Source organism: Capricornis sumatraensis, chromosome 6, assembly GCF_032405125.1.
Source record: "Capricornis sumatraensis isolate serow.1 chromosome 6, serow.2, whole genome shotgun sequence".
Classification (NCBI taxonomy): Eukaryota; Metazoa; Chordata; class Mammalia; order Artiodactyla; family Bovidae; genus Capricornis; species Capricornis sumatraensis.
This window is the reverse complement of record NC_091074.1, coordinates 55,727,165-55,748,691: the sequence shown is the minus strand read 5'-3', so window position 1 is coordinate 55,748,691 and position 21,527 is coordinate 55,727,165. Positions and strand designations below refer to the sequence as shown.

The window sequence follows — 21,527 nt, the reverse complement described above, 5'->3', positions numbered from 1 at the left end:
AGTTTGAGAAGACCTGTATCCCTTGTACACGAGTAGGAACCAGTTTCTTTGACTGTTGACAAGATCAGTTCCTCCTGGGGGTAACAGAACCTTCTATCAGTTGAGAAGTCAGTTAAGCTTAAACAACTTATTTTAGCTTAAAGTAGATTATATTTATTTACTATATTTGATGTAAGGATAAAGTCTTTTCTTGGAGTATGTTACTAGTCTTTGAGTATGACTAGTATCTCTACTAGTCAGAAAGTATGTTACCTCTCATTTACCTTTTTACACAGACCACATCCATCCTGTAGGATCTAATTTCCAGTTAATTCCTATTTCTTTAAAAGAGAGAGAGATCTTAATGATAACTATAGAGAAGTTTGGTGTAAGTGAACTTTTGTATTTTTTCCACTTTATTATTCTTATTTTTATAGTTGTCTACACTACATTAATCATACTGCTTCATCCATAGTTTTGCATATAACAGTGGTTCATTCCTCCTTGTTACTGTATACTATTCCATATCTTACATATCCATATTTATGCTGATGGGCATGTAGATAGTTTCTAGTTTGGGATTTTCACAAATAGTGCTGCTGTAAATATTTTTTCAGTTTTTTATTGATTGCATGCATCCATTTTTGTTGGCTGTATACCTTGGAGTAGAATTGCAGGGTCATGCTACGCACACCATCAGCTTTAGTAGACAGTGTGAAATAGTTTTTCAAAATGGTTGTACCAGTATATTCCCACCAGCAGTGTGAGTGTTCCAATTGCTCCACACACATTCTTGCCAACCCTTGGTAGTTTTCATTGCTTGAATTTTCTGTCTACAGAATTTTGGCCAGTCTGATGGAAGTGTTATATTAATACTTAAAATTTTTAGGCATTATTTTGCAATAGGTAAGAATTTAGTTCATGTACATGACCCTTCCTTTTCTGTTCTTTCTTCCTTTTTCCATTCTCTCTGCCTTTATCCCAATTTTAATTGTTAAATTATTTTCAATTCTATTAATTTATTTTTATACTTCTTATACAACTTTGGTCATGATCTCTTAATTTTAAAATAAAATTTTAGAAAGCTATGTATATAGAAAGAGGCAAAATTGTTTATATATAAATATAAATTTATGCAAATACATGAATGAAAAATAGAGAGTTTATACTAAAAATTCCTCCCAAGTCATAATGTGTTTAAAGAGTAGAAAGCCTGTGCAGTTAGAAGGATTTGTTTGTTCTATGCTGAGAGTATGGTCTACAGAAAAACTAAAAATAGGAAGGAAGGAAGGGAGGGTGGTGAGAGTGGGAAAGAGAGGGGAGAAAGAAGAAAGGAAAGAAGGGAGAGAGGAAGGAAGGAAAAGAAGGAAGAAAGGAAGAAGAAAAGAAACTGTATAGATAACACAGTTAGGTTCTCTGACCTTCAGTGACTTCTTTAGGGAGGACTTGATGGGGTGTGTACTCACTGTGTCAGGACGTGTTTCAGGAAAGATATCATATTGTTTTCATATCAATTTCAGGAAAGATATGGCATTGTTTTCATTGTTTCATATCAATGTTTTCAGTTCTGTGGGCTTTCCAGAGAATTTCATCCACTTAGATGGCAAACTTCTATCACCAGGGTAACCTTACTGCTCCTTGTCTTTATTAACAGTCATTGGGCTTTTGGAGAATTGTTTTGCTTGAGTTGCAGGAATAATTGTGTCAGTTATCACATTTTTTTTTTTGGCTTTTGTGAGAATTAGCTCTCATCTACTGAAAGGAAGCTAATCTTCACTAAACACATTGTATCTCCTGCTTCATGGGCATTGACAAAGCCCACTTTGCTATGAGTCTAGTCATAGTGCTTAAGTTTTTAGTGAATTCACAAAGCAGTTGGCCCCAAATTCATTTCACACTTACCATTTTCAAATTTCTTAGTTTATTAGAATGTCAGTTCTGACTTTGCACCTCCATGTGTGTGAGGACATGATGAAAGAAATCAGACATTGTTTAGCTTAAGAGAAGATAAACATTAAGGGGCTTGTTAAGGCCATCTTCAAGAACTTGATGACTATCATGAGGAAGAGAACATATGTTAAATTGTGGTGACTCTAGAATTTGGAATAAAGGTAGAAGGTATGGGTTTCAGCTTAGTTTATAAGGATGAGCTTCCTAATGCTTAAAATTGTTTAGTAAGGAAATGTCCTGCTTGTAATAAAGAAGATATCTAATGCTACAGACTAAATGTTTAGACAGAGGGTGAATGATAGCTTGTTGGGTTTTTAAGGTTAGACCTCTAAGCTTCTATTTCATTCTGAGCCTCTATGGTTCAATAGAATGTATTATACTGAATCTGAGATACCATCTATTATAAAAAGCATCCTGATTTCAGAAAGGTTAAAAATGTAAAAAATTGAAGGTGTTAAAATTGATGAAATATGGTTCATATTCTCTTATTTTGTGAGGAAAACTTGTGAATCAAGCATAGCTATGTAGTTTTCATCACTTTCTCTATGTTTAATCTCCCCTCTCACACTTAGCTTGATCTAGTTGGTCCCACGGCATGCCTGTCTGTTTACACATACTAAAAATAACGAAAGGAAAAAAATATTTACTATTCATTCTCGTGGGATACAGTGCATGGCCATTTGACCCAGAGCAAACAGGATATGGAGAGAGTTTCTTCTGATTATAGACTCATAATAGAGTCAACAGGTTAGTAGGACTATGTACGATCATAGAGTACCTAAGACTAACAGAGGACTGTTGGGATCTGCTATTGCCTTCAAAACATTTTTTTGAATCCTACTTAAAGTTCACATTCCAGAACATTTCACAGTGTTATATTTTGATTGATTTATACATAAAATTTGTTTTTATTTCATGTAGATAATGTTATTTGACAATATAAGTAATTTTGCCTTAATCTTATTTTATTAATATTTGCATTCTTTAATGCCTAGAAACAATGGAGAAAAAAAGGTTTATATCATAATTCCCATTTGCCTTTCTAATGTATTAACATCCACCTTTGTAGCTGCCTTGACTCCTCCAGGAAAGTTAAGGCACTCTGGAAATGTTTTTTAACCGTAATCCCAGAATTTCAATGTTGGTGATTTTAAACATGTTCTTAGATCTGATGCTGCTTTTCTCTGATAACTTTGTGAGAGAGATGATAGACATTCAGCCTACTTTTCTAGTTACTGGCTCTTAGGAAATTTGAAAAAAGATAAATGAACATCAGAAGAAGAAAGAGTCAATTTTCTGCTTGACCATAATCATGTCTAATTTAGCCTCTTGTAAAGTTCCCAGACAATTGTGATCCTTGTCAAGTGAAAAAAAGAAATGCAGAGATGGTCTTGAAACAAGGCTTTAAAAATGTTTTTCTAAGATGAGGGCAATTGAAAGCTCATTTTTAGACCAAACAGCAAAAAAAAAAAAAAAAAAAAAAAGATATACGCAATCACAACTCATCATTAAATTTTTCTAAGTGTGTCTAGAAAACTTGTCAGTTGCTCTGAGTGTTCATGTATGTGCTGGTACCATCATTCATGACAGATACCATTGATTGATATTAGGGTTATTTTCCCCTTAATAGGCAGATGCAGGTGAGCCAGGGGCTTGCAGCTCAGTGAGGTGAGCATTCTTGGATTAAATGCTTTGATATATCTGGAAAGGCCCCTTGTAGCTCCTTTTCGGGGATGTTATCATTATACCTAAAGAATGAACTTTCAAGTCATCCAGATTAGCCTCAGGCTTTTCATCCTCTAGGGAATTCTCATTTCTGTTCCCCTTTGTTGACAACTAAGGGAAAAGATAAATATTTACTTTATCATAATTTTCTGACTTTTATTTTGCTCTCTAATTGATATTTAGTTCTCATACCTAATTTGTAAACTATGCATAATCATTTTGTTTTTGTCAGGGAGAGGAATCTGGGATGAATTATTATATTTCCATGAAATGTCACTAATAATTTCAAATCCATGAACCTAGATAGGAAGTGTGAAAATACAGAATGGAGCCTGTGGTTTTCTCATTAAATGCCATTGTGTGTTGCAAACATTGTTTAGAGTCTCATTTTGTTTAATATGAGTGTGTGATTTCTGGACACAGAGGGTTGTTTAAAAAGGGAGGAAGTATGCTTTGTGAGTCCCTTTGCTTAAAATGACAAGATTAATATTAATGTAGCATTACTCACAGGTGCACGGCTGTGGGATTTTAGGGCTCTGTGTTCTATTCTTGTGAACGAGCCACTTCCAAAACTTCTGCTTAATCAGAGTGACCACTGACGAATCAAATTATGATTTTCAAAACTGGTATCACAATACCAGTTTCCCCACAGCATTTCTCACTCTCCTTCCCTCTTATTGCCTTTTCACAGTTTTCTCCCAGGAGGACCTGGAATTATTCAAATAGGAGGGATAACACTCGATTTCAGAAAGAAATGAAAATACATCTGTTGCCATTGCAACAGTTAAACAACCAGACAGCGCTTTCAACTAGGAGCAAGTTTAGGCCTCCTTCTCTTTAATATTGAGCAAGGTTATTGTTTCAGCTTTGGTAAATTTGCAATGCCCCCAACGGCCTTCTCTCATCTGATCAAGGACATTTCTGAATAGGAGGACAGCTCAGTTTGGTAAAATAACTGACACAAAGCTGATGAGAGACTGTGGGCTTTCCTTCTAATGAGCAGAAGGCAATACGTGAACAGAGGCTGAGGTGGATGTGTCAAAAGAATATGCCACAAACAGGAGCTCACATATCATCCTCACTACCTAATGACTGTGCCGCCCTTGCCCCAGGAATGAAAGGGTAAATTGAATATGCATTCCAACCTGGAGAGAAAAGTGAGTTGATTTAAAAAGTATCACCTCCCTTTCCTCCCCAAAATTCCTCTTCTGCCCTGTTCTTGAAGGCTTTTAATTGCAGTTAAAACAGCAAGAATCACCCAGGGAAATTTTAACTATCCTGATTCCCAGGCCACAGTCAAGGCAATTAAATTAGACTCTGAGGAATATCAGAGTTAATTTTTTTTTTTCCTTAGGTAACTCCAATGTGCAGCCAAGTTTGAGAACAAGGGGGTTAGTTTGACCAAGCGTGAGAAGAAATTAGCGTGGAGTCTGACAAGGAGATGAAGCCCTACTTTTCCCAAGGATGTTTGGGAGACACTTGCTGCAAAGAGGAGAAAAGGAAGAAAGGAAAAAGAAAGGAGGACAAAGTTTTATGCTTCCAGTCTTTCTCCAAGCCAACTGGAGCCTCCATCCACCCAGTGTGGATAACCTAGGTTGCACCTGCAGCTCAGGGTGGGGTGAAGTTGATCTCCAGGCCTGGGGGACTCGGCGGGGTGGGGTTACTGGAAAGAGCTACCCCCCAATATCAGTAGCCCCAGGGGTGAGCCGTGCGTCTCCTTCCCCCCATCGCCCCCCGCCAGGGAAGGCGGCGGCTGCGGGTGGAGAGCAATTTGGGGGCGCAAAAGGAAGCTGTCTTTGGCGCAGGTGGCGCTCGCCGTCGTACGGTTTGGCCAATCGCGGGCGCAAGCGCAGCCTGGTGGTTGCGGTGGCGGCGGCGACGGCGGTAAACGAGCGCAGGGCTGTGGCAGGAGCCGGCGGAGGCAAAGGCGGCGCCAACAGTGAGCTACACGCAGGCGGGAGTGAGACCCAGTGGCGAGAGCTCTCGGCGCTGGGGTGTTGCCCAGCGGAGCGAGGCGAACTTAGCATGGGGAAGAAGTGGAGAGATGCGACCGAAATGGAGCGGGGCTGCTCGGACCGCGAGGACAGCGCGGAGAGCCGCAGGCGCAGCCGGAGCGCCAGCCGGGGCAGGTTTGCCGAGTCGTGGAAAAGGTTAAGTTCCAAGCAGGGATCCACCAAGCGCTCGGGACTCCCGTCGCAGCAGACGCCGGTGAGTGGCTGGGGGAGAGCCCCTGGTGTCTTCCACTGCTTGACGCGACTCGAGCCCTTTCCATGGTGCTGAACTTGCCTCGTTAGAGGCTCAAGCCAGGGAACTTGTGGAGCTGCTTCTAATGCAAGTGTTGGGGGCTGTGAGGGGGGGCAAGAAGGAACGACTTTCCTTTCCTCAGCTTGGGGAGGGTCTCCTGACGTCTCTGGTGTCTCTGCAAACGTGAAAACATGTTCGAGAGGCGAGGGCTCACTGTCAGATCATGAGAGTTCTGCAATTAAGAGAGCGTGGAAGATGTCGAGTGTATTTTTACTCGCAGACGTCCCGAGGGGTCTGCCTGTGCAGAGTAGTCAAAGGTACTAGGTATCCGCTGAATGAGAGCGGAATAGGAAGGACATGTCATATTTTTACTCTTAACACTTGCTCTTTTCCATCCCACACCCCCACTATGTTAATGGATGCATTTAATTGTTTGTAGAGTCATTTGCATGCAAAGAATAGCAAGAATATCCCAGGTGCTTATAATCCTACCGTTAACATGTACAACGTTCAGAAAACAGTTTCCCCATGTGTCAGCCCCTCTTCAGTGTCTAATTAGTGCAATGAAAGCACTCAGGTGAAATTAATACAGTCCTCATATGTGTGTAGAGAAGTACAGTTGATAAAAAAAAGCTATGCTTGCATTTTTAGTATTTTATATTTTGTTTTTCTTCAGCCTAAAGGGAGAGAACTCTGTTCTAGAAGAGAGTGCAGAGCCCTCCTGTTGCTCCTAGGGAAGAACGGCTCACTACTTTAACTTCTAAGACACCACTGAGAACATCAGTGTGTGTGTACTTATGTTTTACATCCAGAGGAGTTGACAGCAGAGATTATATAGTGAAGAGAAATTGAATTCATTTTTTAAAAAAGGACGGTACCTAAGCATTGTTTAGCGTGAGTAATATTAGCCTGTTCTGTTTTAGAAGGGTCATCATTGCAGGACAAAAATTAATTCCCAAAAAGCAGGCTGTCTGAAATACTCCTTCAATAGAGTAAAATATAAATGCGCATAGTATTTGGTAATTGTGTTTATTGTTTGCTACTTCTCCAAACTACTAGCAGAAAATGTTATTAAATATTTGAAATATTATACTTTAGGCTAAGTTGTTAATTTAAAACAGATATAGGGCACTTAAAATGCAATTAATTTCAACCATTGAAATACTGTTTTTCTAGAAATGTAGACTTGAAGATATTTTAAAAAGGAAAATATTCTAAAGATAGGATTTTTCTGAAATAAATTATGTAGAACATATAAAATTCATGACTTCTGGTTTCTATCAATTATGTGAACTAAGAATTAACTTCATTTCCCTTTTAATAGAAAGTCTGACTGTCAATCTAAGTAATTTCTTGTGCTGACTCTTTGATTCTGTTCAACAGGTGTGTGCAGAGTCTATATTAGGAACATACAAAATCTTCATAAAACTATAAGTTAGATTAAATAGCTTGTGAGTCTGTTAGCTAGAATAAAAATGTGAGAGAAAGAGGACATAATAGATACCATAACGACAAGATGACATCTGGAAAAGTAACCATGTTCTTTTATTTACTAACGGTGAAGATGGTGCTGTATTTCTCTGTAGCACTTGTTAATTGAAACGTTAGTAATACAGTTACAAATCAGAGGAAAAGCCTGTACTTATTCTCGCATATCATGGCAAGTTTGGTATTGATTTTTCTAAAAATCTAAGTGCATCTAGCCATGACTTTAATTATCAGAATTTTAAAAACAAATATAATGAGATTTCATAAATCTTGGAGCTGGGTTGACAGTTTTTAACCAAGGTTTGATTCCATTAATTAATAACAAAGACTTTTTACTTCATTTGTAAGTAATACATTCAACTTATTTTTGCAAACAGGAAGGAAACAATGTTTGCAACATATATGCTTATAAAAGTTTTTAATCTTTAAATAAGATTTGTTTTCTCCCTCTTAAAGTAAAGTGGTGCTATTTTCAACTTTCACTGAGTTTCATGTAGAAATAGCTTAAATATAGAGGTTAGGAAGAGATTAAAGCAATTAATATGATTAATAATGCTTTTTGTTTATTCTCATGATTAAATAAGAATTCTGTGATGTGGCTTTGGATTTTATTCATGTTGTATTGTACTCAGAAATATTGTGGCATCCATCCTGATAAACATCACATAAGGATTTTACTCTTTCCTTTGAAGACAAAATAGATAAATGTGGGAAATTTTTAGTTAATAATAAAACATGAAAGCTTTCCTACATCTTTCTGTCTTCTTTCTTTTAAGAATATAAAATGATTATAGAGTTTTATTAATGTGGCCTTTGTTACTCTCTGTTTTAGTTAGAGTCTTGAAATCACTTCCAGTTGAAGTTATTCCCAGGGAATGATACAGCCTATGACTCTGTCCCAGTGGGAATGATTGTGTTATTTTTCATTTTCACTAAGAACAAAGCAGAGCTACATCATGGATAATGGGGGAGATTTTCTTCAGCAAGAAGAGATCTGCCTTATTCTTGGTATCCAGGAGTGCTTTTCTTCTGTGATCTGAGTCATGGTGATTTTGTGTGTGAAGTATAGACGAGGTGTGTTTGAATCAATCTGGGTAATTAGATTTCCCAACTATTTATCATTGAATATATTGGAGTTTTCTTAGAAATATCTTAGAGGTTGGACTGGTCCCATGACTTAATGCCACTATTAGAAATCAGAAAGTCACATTTCTGGCAATTCCTTTGGTATTCAGAAAATGGTCTCTTGATGGTCTTTGTGGAGTGTGGCAGGCCCATGTTAGGACTGTGTGTGCCATCCAGCTCTCTGTGGTCCTGCAGCAGCAGCACCACCCCTGGTGCAACAGCTGGAGGGACAGGCAGCTGTTCTGAGTCTTAACAGTGGCATTAAAATGCATATTTTCAATTTCTGGGCCACAGCCCAGGGTGTGTCTGACAAATCAATCCTTGCTGATTTCAAAGGTTTTTTTTTTTTTCTTTCAGTTTTCTAATTCAAGAAGCTTCTCTTTCCTTATTTTTAGACTTCATGGTTGACAGTTCAAGCTTAAATCTAGTAATCTACAATACTCAAATTCACCCCAAGTTGTAAAATTCTGATAGGGTGAAGTACGATTTAATCATATTCATTCCTTGGAATTTCATAGATTATTTTTAAATTTAAAAATACTGTTTTTTTGGTGTGTGAATTCAAAGGAATTTTATATCAGTTTTACAGTTAAATTAATATGAAAATTATGTATTTGAATTTTGGATATAAAATTAAGTTTCTGGATATTAGTGTTTTATATAATGTCTCTGTTAAATTGGGCTTCCCTGATGGCTCAGATGGTAAAGAATCTGCCTGTAATGCAGGAGACCTGGGTTTGATCCCTGGGTTGGGAAGATCCCTGGATTAGGAAGATCCCCTGGAGAAGGAAGTAGCAACCCACTCTAGTAATCTTGCCTGAAGAATTCCATGAACAGAGGAGCTATAGTCCATGGGCTTGCAGAGAGTCAGACATGACTATCATTTTCACTTTCTGTTAAATTGGTTAATGAGTATAAAAGTAATTTAAAACTTCTTTGTCTCCATTCTATAGGATCTGGATTTCACATTTCTCCTTGTTCTATTATTTGTTTTAATTCCATCCACACAGAAATACATATAAATCTCTTGAAAGTTGAGTCAGCAAGTGCCATCTAGTGTTACAAACATCAGATGTTCACCAATGCTTATAGTATTTTTAATTTTGAAAGGTGATTTCTTCCTCTAGCCCATTTACACAACTGTATAATGGCTTGTTTTCAAATAGAATCAGATTTAATTTAATCTCTGAGTAACCTCTGTGCAAAAGAAAAAGAAACAGCAGTTCTGAGGGAGTCAAATGATGGAGTTGTAATTAGAGTTGCTTTTCAGCCTTAGATGTCATGCTTCCTTCCACTAATGCTATAATTACCCTCATCAGCAGGTGCCTACCACAGAACATCACACTTTGTGCAGACAAGAGGGCAACTATGGGTGTATAGAAGCAGCAGTGAGTCTATAGAAACAGCAGTCCTGCAAAGTAGACAAGTTTGGTTCAGCTGATGCCAAATTTCCTCTTCCCATAGCTGTTTGAGATGATGCTGTGTGTGCAGTGGGTATTCCATAAACAAACTTGATTCTGTTTCTGAGGCTGACTTGTCCCTTTTGGAGCAAGTGACTTCCAGTTGTTCCTGCCAAAAGCTGGGTTCTTCATGATCTTAAAATAAGCAAGAAAAAGCTGAGTCAAAGACAGGGCTAAAGTCAGAAAAACTCATTCCCAACCAATTGCCCATTTGAGGATTGTGTGGACGGTAGATCCCATGGTGGCTGTGGTAGAAACAACAGCAACTTGGTGAAAAGAATCCTCGCTTTCTTTTTCAGAGTCTAATATGGTACTGCAGTGTCATTAAACCCTTAATAGTTTATTCTTGTTACACAAAGGGCTCTCTGGTGAAAGAACAGATCCCCTGTAGTGCTAGTCCATTACTGGATAAACCATTTCTTGACAAGTTGATTTTTGTCTACTGCCTTTTATGCCTTGTATTTTTTTTTTTTAAAGGGACAACATTGCATCACTTAGGAACATGGCTATATTTTCTTCTTGTGATTTTTTGATGGGAAAAAAGCCATTTTCTGATAACCATCTATTTTGTTTAAGCATTTCTGGGTTCTTTTTCTAGTAAGTAATATAACAACTAACAAGCTTTTTCTTATCAATCACAGTGAATTAAAATTTAATTTAGTTTCATCTTTAAGTTGAGGGCCATGGTATTAGGTACCAAGTGAGTAATTAAAATATTTTGAGTTCTGAAGAGGAAGAATATCATCATAGAGAGATGGTTTTAAACATTTTTTTGGTTATTCCCAAGTATATTATAATAATTTCTTCTGCCATTATTTATTGAGATCTTAAAAAAGAATTAAATCATTAAAACTCATTTATAAATAGCAGCAAAACATATTCGTTTGTTCTGGTTAGCTGTGCTGGTCTGTACAGTGACTTTACTTTTTGTTTCTTTCATTGGCAAAGACAAAAGGGGGTATGGTGCTGGTAGAGCAAATATGAAAGGCTTATAATGAACAATGTTTAAAGAAACTTTTATTCCTCTAACATTCACTGAGTACTTAGGAAGTATAAGGCACTGTGGTAGGTACTGAGAAACTTCCTCAATAGACCTAATGGTTCAACACAAGACAGAGATATGCAAAGCAACAAGATAGGGTTAAACACAGTCTAGCTTCATGGTCAGAATACAACAGAGCAGACTCAAGTAGTCAGTACCTCTTAATGAGTGATGATGGAAAATTTAGCTAAGAAGCTTCCTAGACTTGGTGCCTGATTCTCAAAATATTAGGAAGAAAAAGAGTTGCTTAGATTTGGCAATTTGAAGAGAAAACAGGAAATCCTTTCTTAGTCATTTTAACAGACGCTTAAGAGTTGATGCCTGAATGCAGTCAATGGAAGGCATCACAGATGAGACAGAAAAGTAACCGTGATGACAACGACAAGGCCAAGCATGTATGTAGTACTCAGTATGTGCCAGGCACACTTCTAAGCACATCACAATATTTATTATCTATTGCCTGCCTTCAGCTGGACTGGGAGCAAAGGTGGGGACCTTTGTTTTGTTTATTGATTTATCCAGATGCCTTGAACAGTGCCTGGTGTATAATTCAGTTCAGTTCAGTTGCTCAGTCGTGTCCAACTCTGCAACCCCATGAACCGCAGCATGCCAGGCCTCCCTGTCCATCACCAACTCCCGGAGTTTACCCAAACTCATGTCCATTGAGTTGGTGATGCCATCTAACCATCTCATCTTCTGTCATACCCTTCTCCTCTTGCCTTCAATCTTTCCCAACATCAGGGTCTTTTCAAATGAGTCAGCTCTTCACGTCAGGTGGCCAAAATATTGGAGTTTCAGCTTCAACATCAGTCTTTGCAATGAATACCCAGGACTTATTTCCTTCATTTAAATACTTGTTCAGTGAATAAATTGGCCAATTAGGAACAAAATGGTACTTTTAAATTAATGTGAGGTAGAGTTTAGGTTCTTATCTATGAAAGAAAAGAGAAATATAGGCAATTTTTCTTTCTTTTTCTTTTTTTTTCAAGATGGGAGAAATTTTAGTACTTGATTTGCTGGGTGAAGAACTTATTAGAGAAAGAGAGGGTTTAAATAAGTAGGAAGAAAGAATAGAAATGAAACTGGTCCATGGATTTGGAGGAGTTGGGATATTTTTAATGGAAGGGTTGAAGATCTGTTTTCCCTCAGGGTTAATCCTGGTTCTCCCCTTTTCCTCTTAGGGGCCTGATTGGTGGAACTTAGACCCAACTGTTGATTCTTTTTCAGGTTTCACTTAGCACATATTTAGTCTCTTAAGTTAATGGATAATTCAAAATTATCATGCAAATATATGTAGTTTGGGGAAACTGTTGTTTATTTAATAATTCATAGATTGCTAAAATGTTACTTTGTATTTTTGACATTTCTAAATAGTAATGGTGAGGGACAAGAAGCCTGGCAAGCTGGTGTGCTGCAGTCCATGGGGTTGCACAGAGTCGGACATGGCTGAGCGACTGAACAACAAAATATTAAAACCTCAGTACTTTGATCTCACCAAATGCCTCAAGAGATGTGGGAAATTCTCAGATCTCAACAGGGTGGGAATCACTGCTTCAGTTTGCCCCCACCTGGGATGGTTATCTTGAGTTGACATGACAAGCTACCAGTCCCTGCGTACAGTGTCATGGGGTTGCATATTTACTTAAAATACCTCTGTAGAACATCAGAACTTCAACCATAAAATAGTCACACAAAACAGAACACATTCGTAGTAATCAGTTCAGTTCAGTTCAGTTGCTCAGTTGTGTCCGACTCTTTGAGACCCCATGAATCGCAGCATGCCAGGCCTTCCTGTCCATCACCAACTCCTGGAGTTCACTCAGACTCACGTCCATCGAGTCTGTGATGCCATCCAGCCATCTCATCCTCTGCCGTCCCCTTCTCCTTCTGCCCCCAGTCCCTCCCAGCATCAGAGTCTTTTCCAATGAGTCAACTCTTTGCATGAGGTGGCCAAAGTACTGGAGTTTCAGCTTTAGCATCATTCCTTCCAAAGAAATCCAGGGCTGATCTCCTTAATCAGCTACCTTTTGTTGATTTTTCTAGGTCTTCCTTGGGAATGAGCTTTATTATGGTGAAATTAGGAAGGACAGTTCTTTTGACTAAGTGTTCCCAACAGGCTCAATTTGAATGCAGCTCATCTCTATTTGGAAAGTTCTGTGGACAATCTGAAAGGATTTTAGAGAACAGTATGGTGGCTTTGGAAGCAGATAGATCTAGATTGTAACCCTGGCCTCTGTCAGTTATAACCTGTGTGGCTTTAGGTGAATTATATTTCTATGCCTCTCTTCTCCCCAGTTCTATTAGGAGGATTCCTTCTTCCTTTCCCATTGTTTAAGATTCACTCATGTTCTTTTTTTTTTAAATAAAGAAGGAGTAATTGTTGTATTTATTTTTATTTAAAATTGAAGATGTCCCAAATATGCAAAAATAGAAAATATTACAAAAATCACTCACATATATATACTTATATATATTTAATATGTATATATGTATATAATATATATATTTAATACACATTAAACCAAGGTTAACAATATGCCATGTTTTCTTTATATCTTTTTTATAAAAAATCTCACTGCTTTTTTATTCACCTAGTGCACATAATAAGAAAGTTCCATGAAAAAAAATTAAAACCCAGAATTTTACTCTTTTATGGCTAGTAAGTGCTTTGCTTTAACTGAAATATAGTTGATTTTTACAGTATTATATTAGTTTCAGGTGTACAACATAGAACACATTCAATGTTTTTATAGGTTATAGTCCATTTAAAGTTATTCCAAAGCAACAGCTATATTTTGCCGAGCTGTACAATAGAGCCTTGTTGCTCATCTGTTTTGTTTCTTTAACTGTTACAGACATAGCTAAAATATACCCCTACCATTCTAATGATTTCTTTCCCAAAGATAAGAATTATTTTGAACTTGAGGTTCATTCTTCTCATATAGATTTATTTTAGAAAAATCTCTGCTACATATTTATATATTCATAACTGTATATAAAGAAAGGTTCTGTATATTTAAAATTTTTTACCTGAATGTATAGTATATATTCTTTTGCAATTTGCTTTGTTCTCTCAACATTGTATTTTTTGTATCAAGGAGTTACATGTAGATGTTGCATATTATTTCAGTCTTTTGTACTGTAGGTAATATAGTCATTTTTTACTGGCAAAAATGAAGTTTATTTCCTTTTTTTTTTTTGGCTATTACAAACAATATTCAGTGAGAATCTGTGCACTGTCTCTCTGATTTTTTACCTACAAAAGCAGAGTACAAACTCAGGAACTGACCTTGCTCTTTGGAAGATATATGGACCAGGGCTTCTTCCCTACAGTTGTTTTGTACCAGAGAAAGGTTAGGATTGTCCAGGTGCTAACCTCTGAACAGAGCCAAAATTTGCCCAGGAGTTGAAAGGGAATGGTGCTGGCCTTCTGCTTTAAGACTGTATTGACATTCAGATCAGACTGGCCTGATTTCCAGTCTGACTCAGGTCATTAACTGGTTTTGCAGCTTTATCTTTCTGTGTCTCAGTCCTTAATTATAAAATGAAGATGGGAATACCTGTCTCCAGGATGAACTGTGAATGTAAAGTGCATTGATGTGTGTAGCTGGTTCATTGTCTGCCAAGAGCCACTTTTAAGTGGATGTAACCTAACTATTAATACTAACCAGAGGTTTACAACAAATATCAAAAATAGAAGCTGTCTTTGTTTGATAAAGAGTGTTTATAATCTTTAATCCTTTTGAAATTAACATGTTGGTTACAGTCAAGAGGTAATATAAGGCTAATGATCATTTGTATTGGGCTTCTGGTTTTGAAAGTGCTTTGGAAAATAGAGTCAGCTTGTCTTTTCCGAGGTAATTGTTTCCACAGTTGATTCTGGTCCTTGAAATGTCCATTATTCTATGTTTTTACTGAAGGTAAATTTATTGACATTTTTAGAAATAAAATGTGAAATCTGTACCATGTTGAAATAGGATGCTTTTTGCTTTTGGTATTTTTAACATTGGGTTATTCATGTTTTGAAATAAATTATGGTTGTAAAATTATTATCTTCATGATCCTGAAGACTTTTGGGAAAGAATGCTTTTTAAAATGTATTTATTAAGGAAAATCTGAACATAACACTAGAGAGAATAGTAACCACATTTACTCATAATCCAGCTTCAATAGTGATCAAATCGTGACAAATTGTACTTTATTTGTATACCTCTTTTTCCCATTTTCTCCCTCTTCACTAGATTATTTGCAAATTCCAGGTATCACATTATTTCTTCTAAAAATACCTGGAAAATAAGGACCCCTTATTTTAAACCATTATGAAGTTTAAGCAAATGAACAATTTCCTAATAACCACATATATTAAGTTGGAATCACATTTCCTTTATAATCTCATAATTCTGCTATCTACCCACAGTTTGTTTGAATCAGAATACAATGGTAATTGATACATTGTGTTTTTCAGTCTATGTTTCCTGACCAGATCTCATTTTTTTCCTGTTGAAAATTATTTTTCAAAGAAATTTATTGCCCTGTAGTGTTTCCTACCTTATATATTTTGCAGAATACATCCCAATGGCGTTGTCTTACATGCTTCTCTGTCCATTGTATTTCCTATGAACTGATAGTTTGATTGTAGGAACAGAAGCCTTGATCGGTTTTGATTATTTTTGGCGAGAATACTTCATAGTTGCCTCTTATTTTAGGTATTAGCTACCATTAATAATCATTGTCTAGAGCAGGTGTTGACAGACTTTTAATGTGAAATCCAAATAGTAAACATTTTAGGTTTTGTGCACTATCAAGTCTCTTGCAACTACTCCACTCTGCTGTTATAGCCCCAAAGCAGCCATAGACATTGTGTAAATAAGTTGACATGACCATCTTCCCATACAACTTTATAAATAAATACTGAAATTTGAATTTCATATAATTTTTAAATGTTGTAAATATTATTCTTTTAATTTTTTCAATCATTTCAGTTCAGTTCAGTCACTCAGTCGTGTCTGACTCTTTGCGACCCCATGAATCGCAGCACGCCAGGCCTCCCTGTCCATCACCAACTCCCGGAGTTCACTCAGACTCACATCCATCGAGTCAGTGATGCTATACAGCCATCTCATCCTCTGTCATCCCATTCTCCTTCTGCCTCCAATCCCTCCCAGCATCAGAGTCTTTTCCAATGAGTCAACTCTTTGCATGAGGTGGCCAAAGTACTGGAGTTTCAGCTTTAGCATCATTCCTTCCAAAGAACAGCCAGGGCTGATCTCCTTCAGAATGGACTGGTTGGATCTCCTTGCAGTCCAAAGGACTCTCAAGAGTCTTCTCCAACCCCACAGTTCAAAAGCATCAATTCTTTGGTGCTCAGCCTTCTTCACAGTCCAACTTTCACATCCATACATGACCACAGGAAAAACCATAGCCTTGACTAGACGGACCTTAGTCGGCAAAGTAGTGTCTCTGCTTTTGAATATGCTATCTAGGTTGGTCATAACTTTTCTTCCAAGGAGTAAACATCTTTTAATTTCATGGCTGCAGTCACCATCTGCAGTGATTTTGGAGCACCCCCAAAATAAAGTCTGACACTGTTTCCACTGTTTCCCCATCTATTTCCCATGAAGTGATGGGACCGGATGCCATGATCTTCGTTTTCTGAATGTTGAGCGTTAAGCCAACTTTTTCACTCTTCACTTTCACTTTAACCATGTAAGAATGTAAAAATCATTCTTAGCTTGCACGCTAAATAAAAAAAACAAGCCTCAGACTGGATCTATTCCTTAGCTGGAGTTTGTTTTTCGATGGCCAAGATCTGTTGTTTTATTAGGACATTGTAGAATGGTGATTTTACAATTCTGTCTTTCCTTTTTCATTTATTAGCTGAAATTTTATAAATAGAAACTGCTACTTCAACTATTTGCTTATTACTTTGAATTATAATTCATACCTTGAAGTCAAGATAAATATTTGGGAAAGACCATTTTTATTAGTTTTTGAACTAGTAATAATAATAGGAGCTTTATGGTGGCATTGATCTGTTAGTTTGCTGTCAGACCTTAGATTTTAATTGGGTCACTGTGTTCAGTTAACCATCAGAAACTATTTGACTCTTTATTATGAAGGCCAATTAAACTGTTATTAAATAGAAGATATAAAAACATACTGTCAAACTATTTCTGTATTAAAATGTTTGCTCTCAGTAGTTAAAAAATTCTGAGCATTGAGTTAATTCTACTGCTGCCATAAAAATTACCACAAACTTAGTGGGTGGAAGCCACATGGGTTTATATTATCTTACAATTTTGTAGTTCAGAAGTCTGATATGGGTTTCTCTAGACCAAAATCAAGGTGTTAACAGGACTGTGTGCATTTCTATAGTTTCAGTGGAGAATCCGTTTATTTGCCTTTTCCAGCTTCTAGAAGATACCACATTCCTTGACTCCTGGCTCCTGGCTGTTTCATCAAAGGCAGCAGATTTGCCTATCATTGACCCCTGCTTCCATTGTCACAATACTTTCTCTGACCCTCTCTTTTGCCTCCCCCGTCCATATTTAAGGACCCTTATAATTATACTGGACTCACTTGGATAATCCAAAACAATCACTTTCAGGTCAAATAATTAGCAACCATAATTCCCCTTTGCCATAGGAAGTAACATATGTATTCACAGGTTGAAGATGAGAGTGTGGACCTCTTTTGGAGGCCACTACTTTGCCTGTCAGAGACATTAAGGTATTATTGTTTCATTTGTTAAATCTTTACTAGACAGCTTTGAAGGTAGTGGTGAAAGATCCTCTCTACGGTATCTTTAAATCCATGATAAATACTCATCTCCTTAGAATGAGGTTATGCTGGAAAATGAAGGAACAGAATAGATAAGAATTTATTGCACTCTTCCCCCCCCCCCAATTTTCCCCCAGCTTTGTTGAGTTATAATTGACAGAATTATAAATATTTAAAGTATACAAGATAATATTTTGATAGAGTATACATTGTAAAATGATTACCACAATGAAGCTAGTTAACATAACCATCACGTCACATAGTTACCTTTTTGTCTTTGTGGCGAGAACATTTAAGATCTACTCCCTTAGCAAATTTTAAGTATATAATATAGTATTGTGGACTTTTGTCATTAGGTTTCCAGAGCTTATTTATCCTGCATAACTGAAACTTTCACTCCTTTGTTTTCTGAATGTTGAACTCATAGTGAAAAGTGTAGAAGTGACAATTACCTTTCCTACTCCTGGATATTCAGCAGATTTGGGGATATGGATGTTTTGTTTTGACATACATTTTAATGATCATCCACTCTGTACAAGATAAAGCCTCAAATACTGCAGGAGAAAGAAATGTTGAAAAGACTTCTGGAAGACTTATTTATGATTGGTGGGAGGGATGAAACTGTAATTTGGCATATAACATGATATACTATAACATATTAGGTATATAGTTAGCCATTATACATAAATGATATATTATGACTCATATTCATAAGTATATTAAGATTGTCTGAATTAGTCTGTTAAAAAGCTTAGTCAGAATCATCAGATGACTGAGAAAATCAATTGATTGGACCCATGAACAAACAGGTAGTAAATCTTTCAGTTTTTGAGTTTCTGACTTGAAGTTGTACAGGTAAAATAACTTTCTGGATATCCTTAATTAATATTTTCTTTAAAAGTTTTTATACAGTTTTAAAGGTTAATTTCCATTGATAGTTATTACAAAATATTGGCTCTATCCCCCTTGCTGTGCAAGACATCCTTGAGTCTACCTTACACACAGTAGTTTGTACCTCCCACTTCCCCACACCCCTGTACTGGCCCCTGCATTGGTAACCACTAGATTGCTCCCTAGATTTGTGAGTCTGCTTCTTTTATGTTATATTCACCAGTGTTTTATTTTTAGATTCCACATATAAGCGATATCATACAGTATTTATCTTTCTGTCTGACATTTCACTTAGCATAATGCCCTCCAAGTCCATTCATGTTTTTGCAAATGGCAAACATTTTTCTATATAAATGTCTCAAAAAGCAATTGTTACTTGTTTGTAAATATTTTATTGATTTTTGTTCCTTTTAATGAATGAAAATAACCCTTAATTTGAAAATTTTAATTGCAACCACTTTTTAAATAAGGCTGTAAATGTTTTTCCCTGTTGCTTGAGGATATCTGATTATTCATATAAGTGCTGGTCTCCTTTACTCAATAATCATTGTAACAATAGATAATTGTTATAAACCACTGTTAACAGAAAAGAAAGAAGGATGAATAATTAGCAGCAACTGAGGACATTACAATAGATAGTGTCTTCAAAATGCTAAGGGTCAAATAGGTTGAGAAATTGTCTCTCTTTATTTTAAGTGTTCCTATTTATTTTTTTATTGAAATATATTTCACTATAACTTGTGTAAATTTAAGATGTACAGTGTTAATTTGATACATTTATATATTATAATATCACGATAAAAGGTAAAAGGATAAAGATAAAGACAAAAGATCTCAATCTTGACTCAAGATAAGTCAAGGCATTCATCAACTCCTATCACTCCTGACTCAGGGTTTTCCTGTGATTATAGCTATGTATTATTGTTATTTTTAATTATAACTTTTATGTGTGATTAGGTTTAACATAATGTTGGTCAGTAAACTGTCGATTTTATTTCCTTAATGTTGACTTTTTAAAGTATGTTATAAAATAAAATCTTCAGAAGTTATTGGCGGGAAGTAGCAGAATACTCCAGTACTCTGGCCTGGAAAATCCCATGGACGGAGGAGCCTGGTAGGCTGCAGTCCATGGGGTCGCGAAGAGTCAGACACGACTGAGCGACTTCACTTTCACTTTTCACTTTCATGCACTGGAGAAGGAAATGGCAACCCACTCCAGTGTTCTTGCCTGGAGAATCCCAGGGACGGGGGAGCCTGGTGGGCTGCCGTATATGGTCGCACAGAGTCGGACACAACTGAAGCGACTTAGCAGCAGCAGCAGAATTGGACCTGACAGATGTTTGTCACCAACTCATTGTCCAGTACGGTGCCACTTTCAGAAAGAAATCTGTTTCCATTTGTTTGGATTTTATATCGTGAAGTTGACCCTCCTTGTAAAGACACGTTTTGAACAAAAAAATTAACTTTAAAATTGCTTTCCTTTGTTCTCAGTTATTGGCCACCATTTTGTAAGAAATATGGGGTTTTAAGTATTTAAAAGTATTAGATACCCTAGCACTAAGTGAAATTAATTTTGTTTGAAAGATAAACAATAATGATTCAAATTACTGGAGCCCAGGACAAAGTGGGAATGATTTCGGTTACAGCTACAGAAAGGGCTCACTGTTTAAAGAGTGCATCAAGTTATTGGATTGTAACTATAGAATGCAGTGGAAACAGTTACTAAAACAAGAGCTTAATTCATGTTTTGAAGGTCAAATACTCCAGATGAATAGACTTTGAAAAATGAATGCAGAAGGAACCAGTGATAAATAATGGCTAAATTCTCCTATTTTGCTCTCATTACCCATTAAGTACACATAGGGAAGGGAAAAAAATGTGTGGCTATATGGTATTGTATAACTGGTGCCTTTGGGTCCACCAATGGAGACAGACAACTTAGTATGATAACATTGTGGTCCTGCATTGATTTGAGCAGTGAGGTAATTCACAAGATATTATATTACTGCACAGTTTGTGAGTCATACACATTGTCAAACTTTGGAAGGCTGGGCATTATTTCTTCTTCCTGGGGAAAATGATTGTCAAACATATCCTTCAGTGGACCTAGAGTATAATTTAGGACTTTGGTTTAGGATCTCCTTTAGGATAAGGACTGTGTTTTATTTATCAGCGTAGCCCCACATTTTGCTCCATACCTGACATGTCGTGGAAATTCAGTACTTATGTGTGGAGTAAATGAAAAAATATAATGAAAATGCTCTAGACTTAGGTGTTTCATATCCTGGACAGAAAAAGGATGAAGGAAACGAGGAAAATACGCATTGTTTTGATATTTTTAAATACCAGGCACTTTCAATGATCACTTATGTAATCTTCTTTACAGTATTCTGAGGTAGGATTCATTTGGATGCCCAAAGTACAGATGAAGAAACTGAATTTCAGAGAAATCAAGTCAGCTTTAGCCAGGGTAACTGGGAAGTGGTAGAGGCAGAATTCAAATGCAACCATCTATTAATTTTTTCCCCAATACTCTGCTGATTTATGAGTTAGAGATAAAATACTTCAAAAACATAAAATAAGGTTTATGTCTTTTCCCTCACAAAAGTGATTTGCTCTTGGAGATAGCTTAATGGTCAGTACTGGGTGGTGAGACTAAGTCAGAGCAATATTGAGTAATGAAAGCAATTAAACTGTATTGACAGTCCTGCAAACAGACTTAGTCCCAGGAATAAACTATTGAATGGAGAAACAAAAGCACAATAATTTGTTATTGTTGCTAGTTTTCTTAACTGTTGTTGGGTGAGAATAGGACAATATAATTTTATTTACATGATTGTGAT

At 36.7% G+C, this 21,527-nt stretch overlaps 1 protein-coding gene across 4 annotated transcripts in view; it reads left to right on the top strand.

Annotated features, from left to right (window-relative positions):
* The first annotated feature begins 5,679 nt into the window (after window positions 1-5,679).
* TRPM3 (transient receptor potential cation channel subfamily M member 3) overlaps window positions 5,680-21,527 on the top strand; it is a 927,399-nt gene continuing 911,551 nt past the window's right edge. For all 4 annotated transcript variants that reach the window (XM_068974643.1, XM_068974640.1, XM_068974639.1 and 1 more), the window contains exon 1: window positions 5,680-5,862. In XM_068974643.1, the coding sequence (XP_068830744.1) occupies window positions 5,680-5,862 (183 nt within the window). The remainder of the gene's footprint in view (window positions 5,863-21,527) is intronic.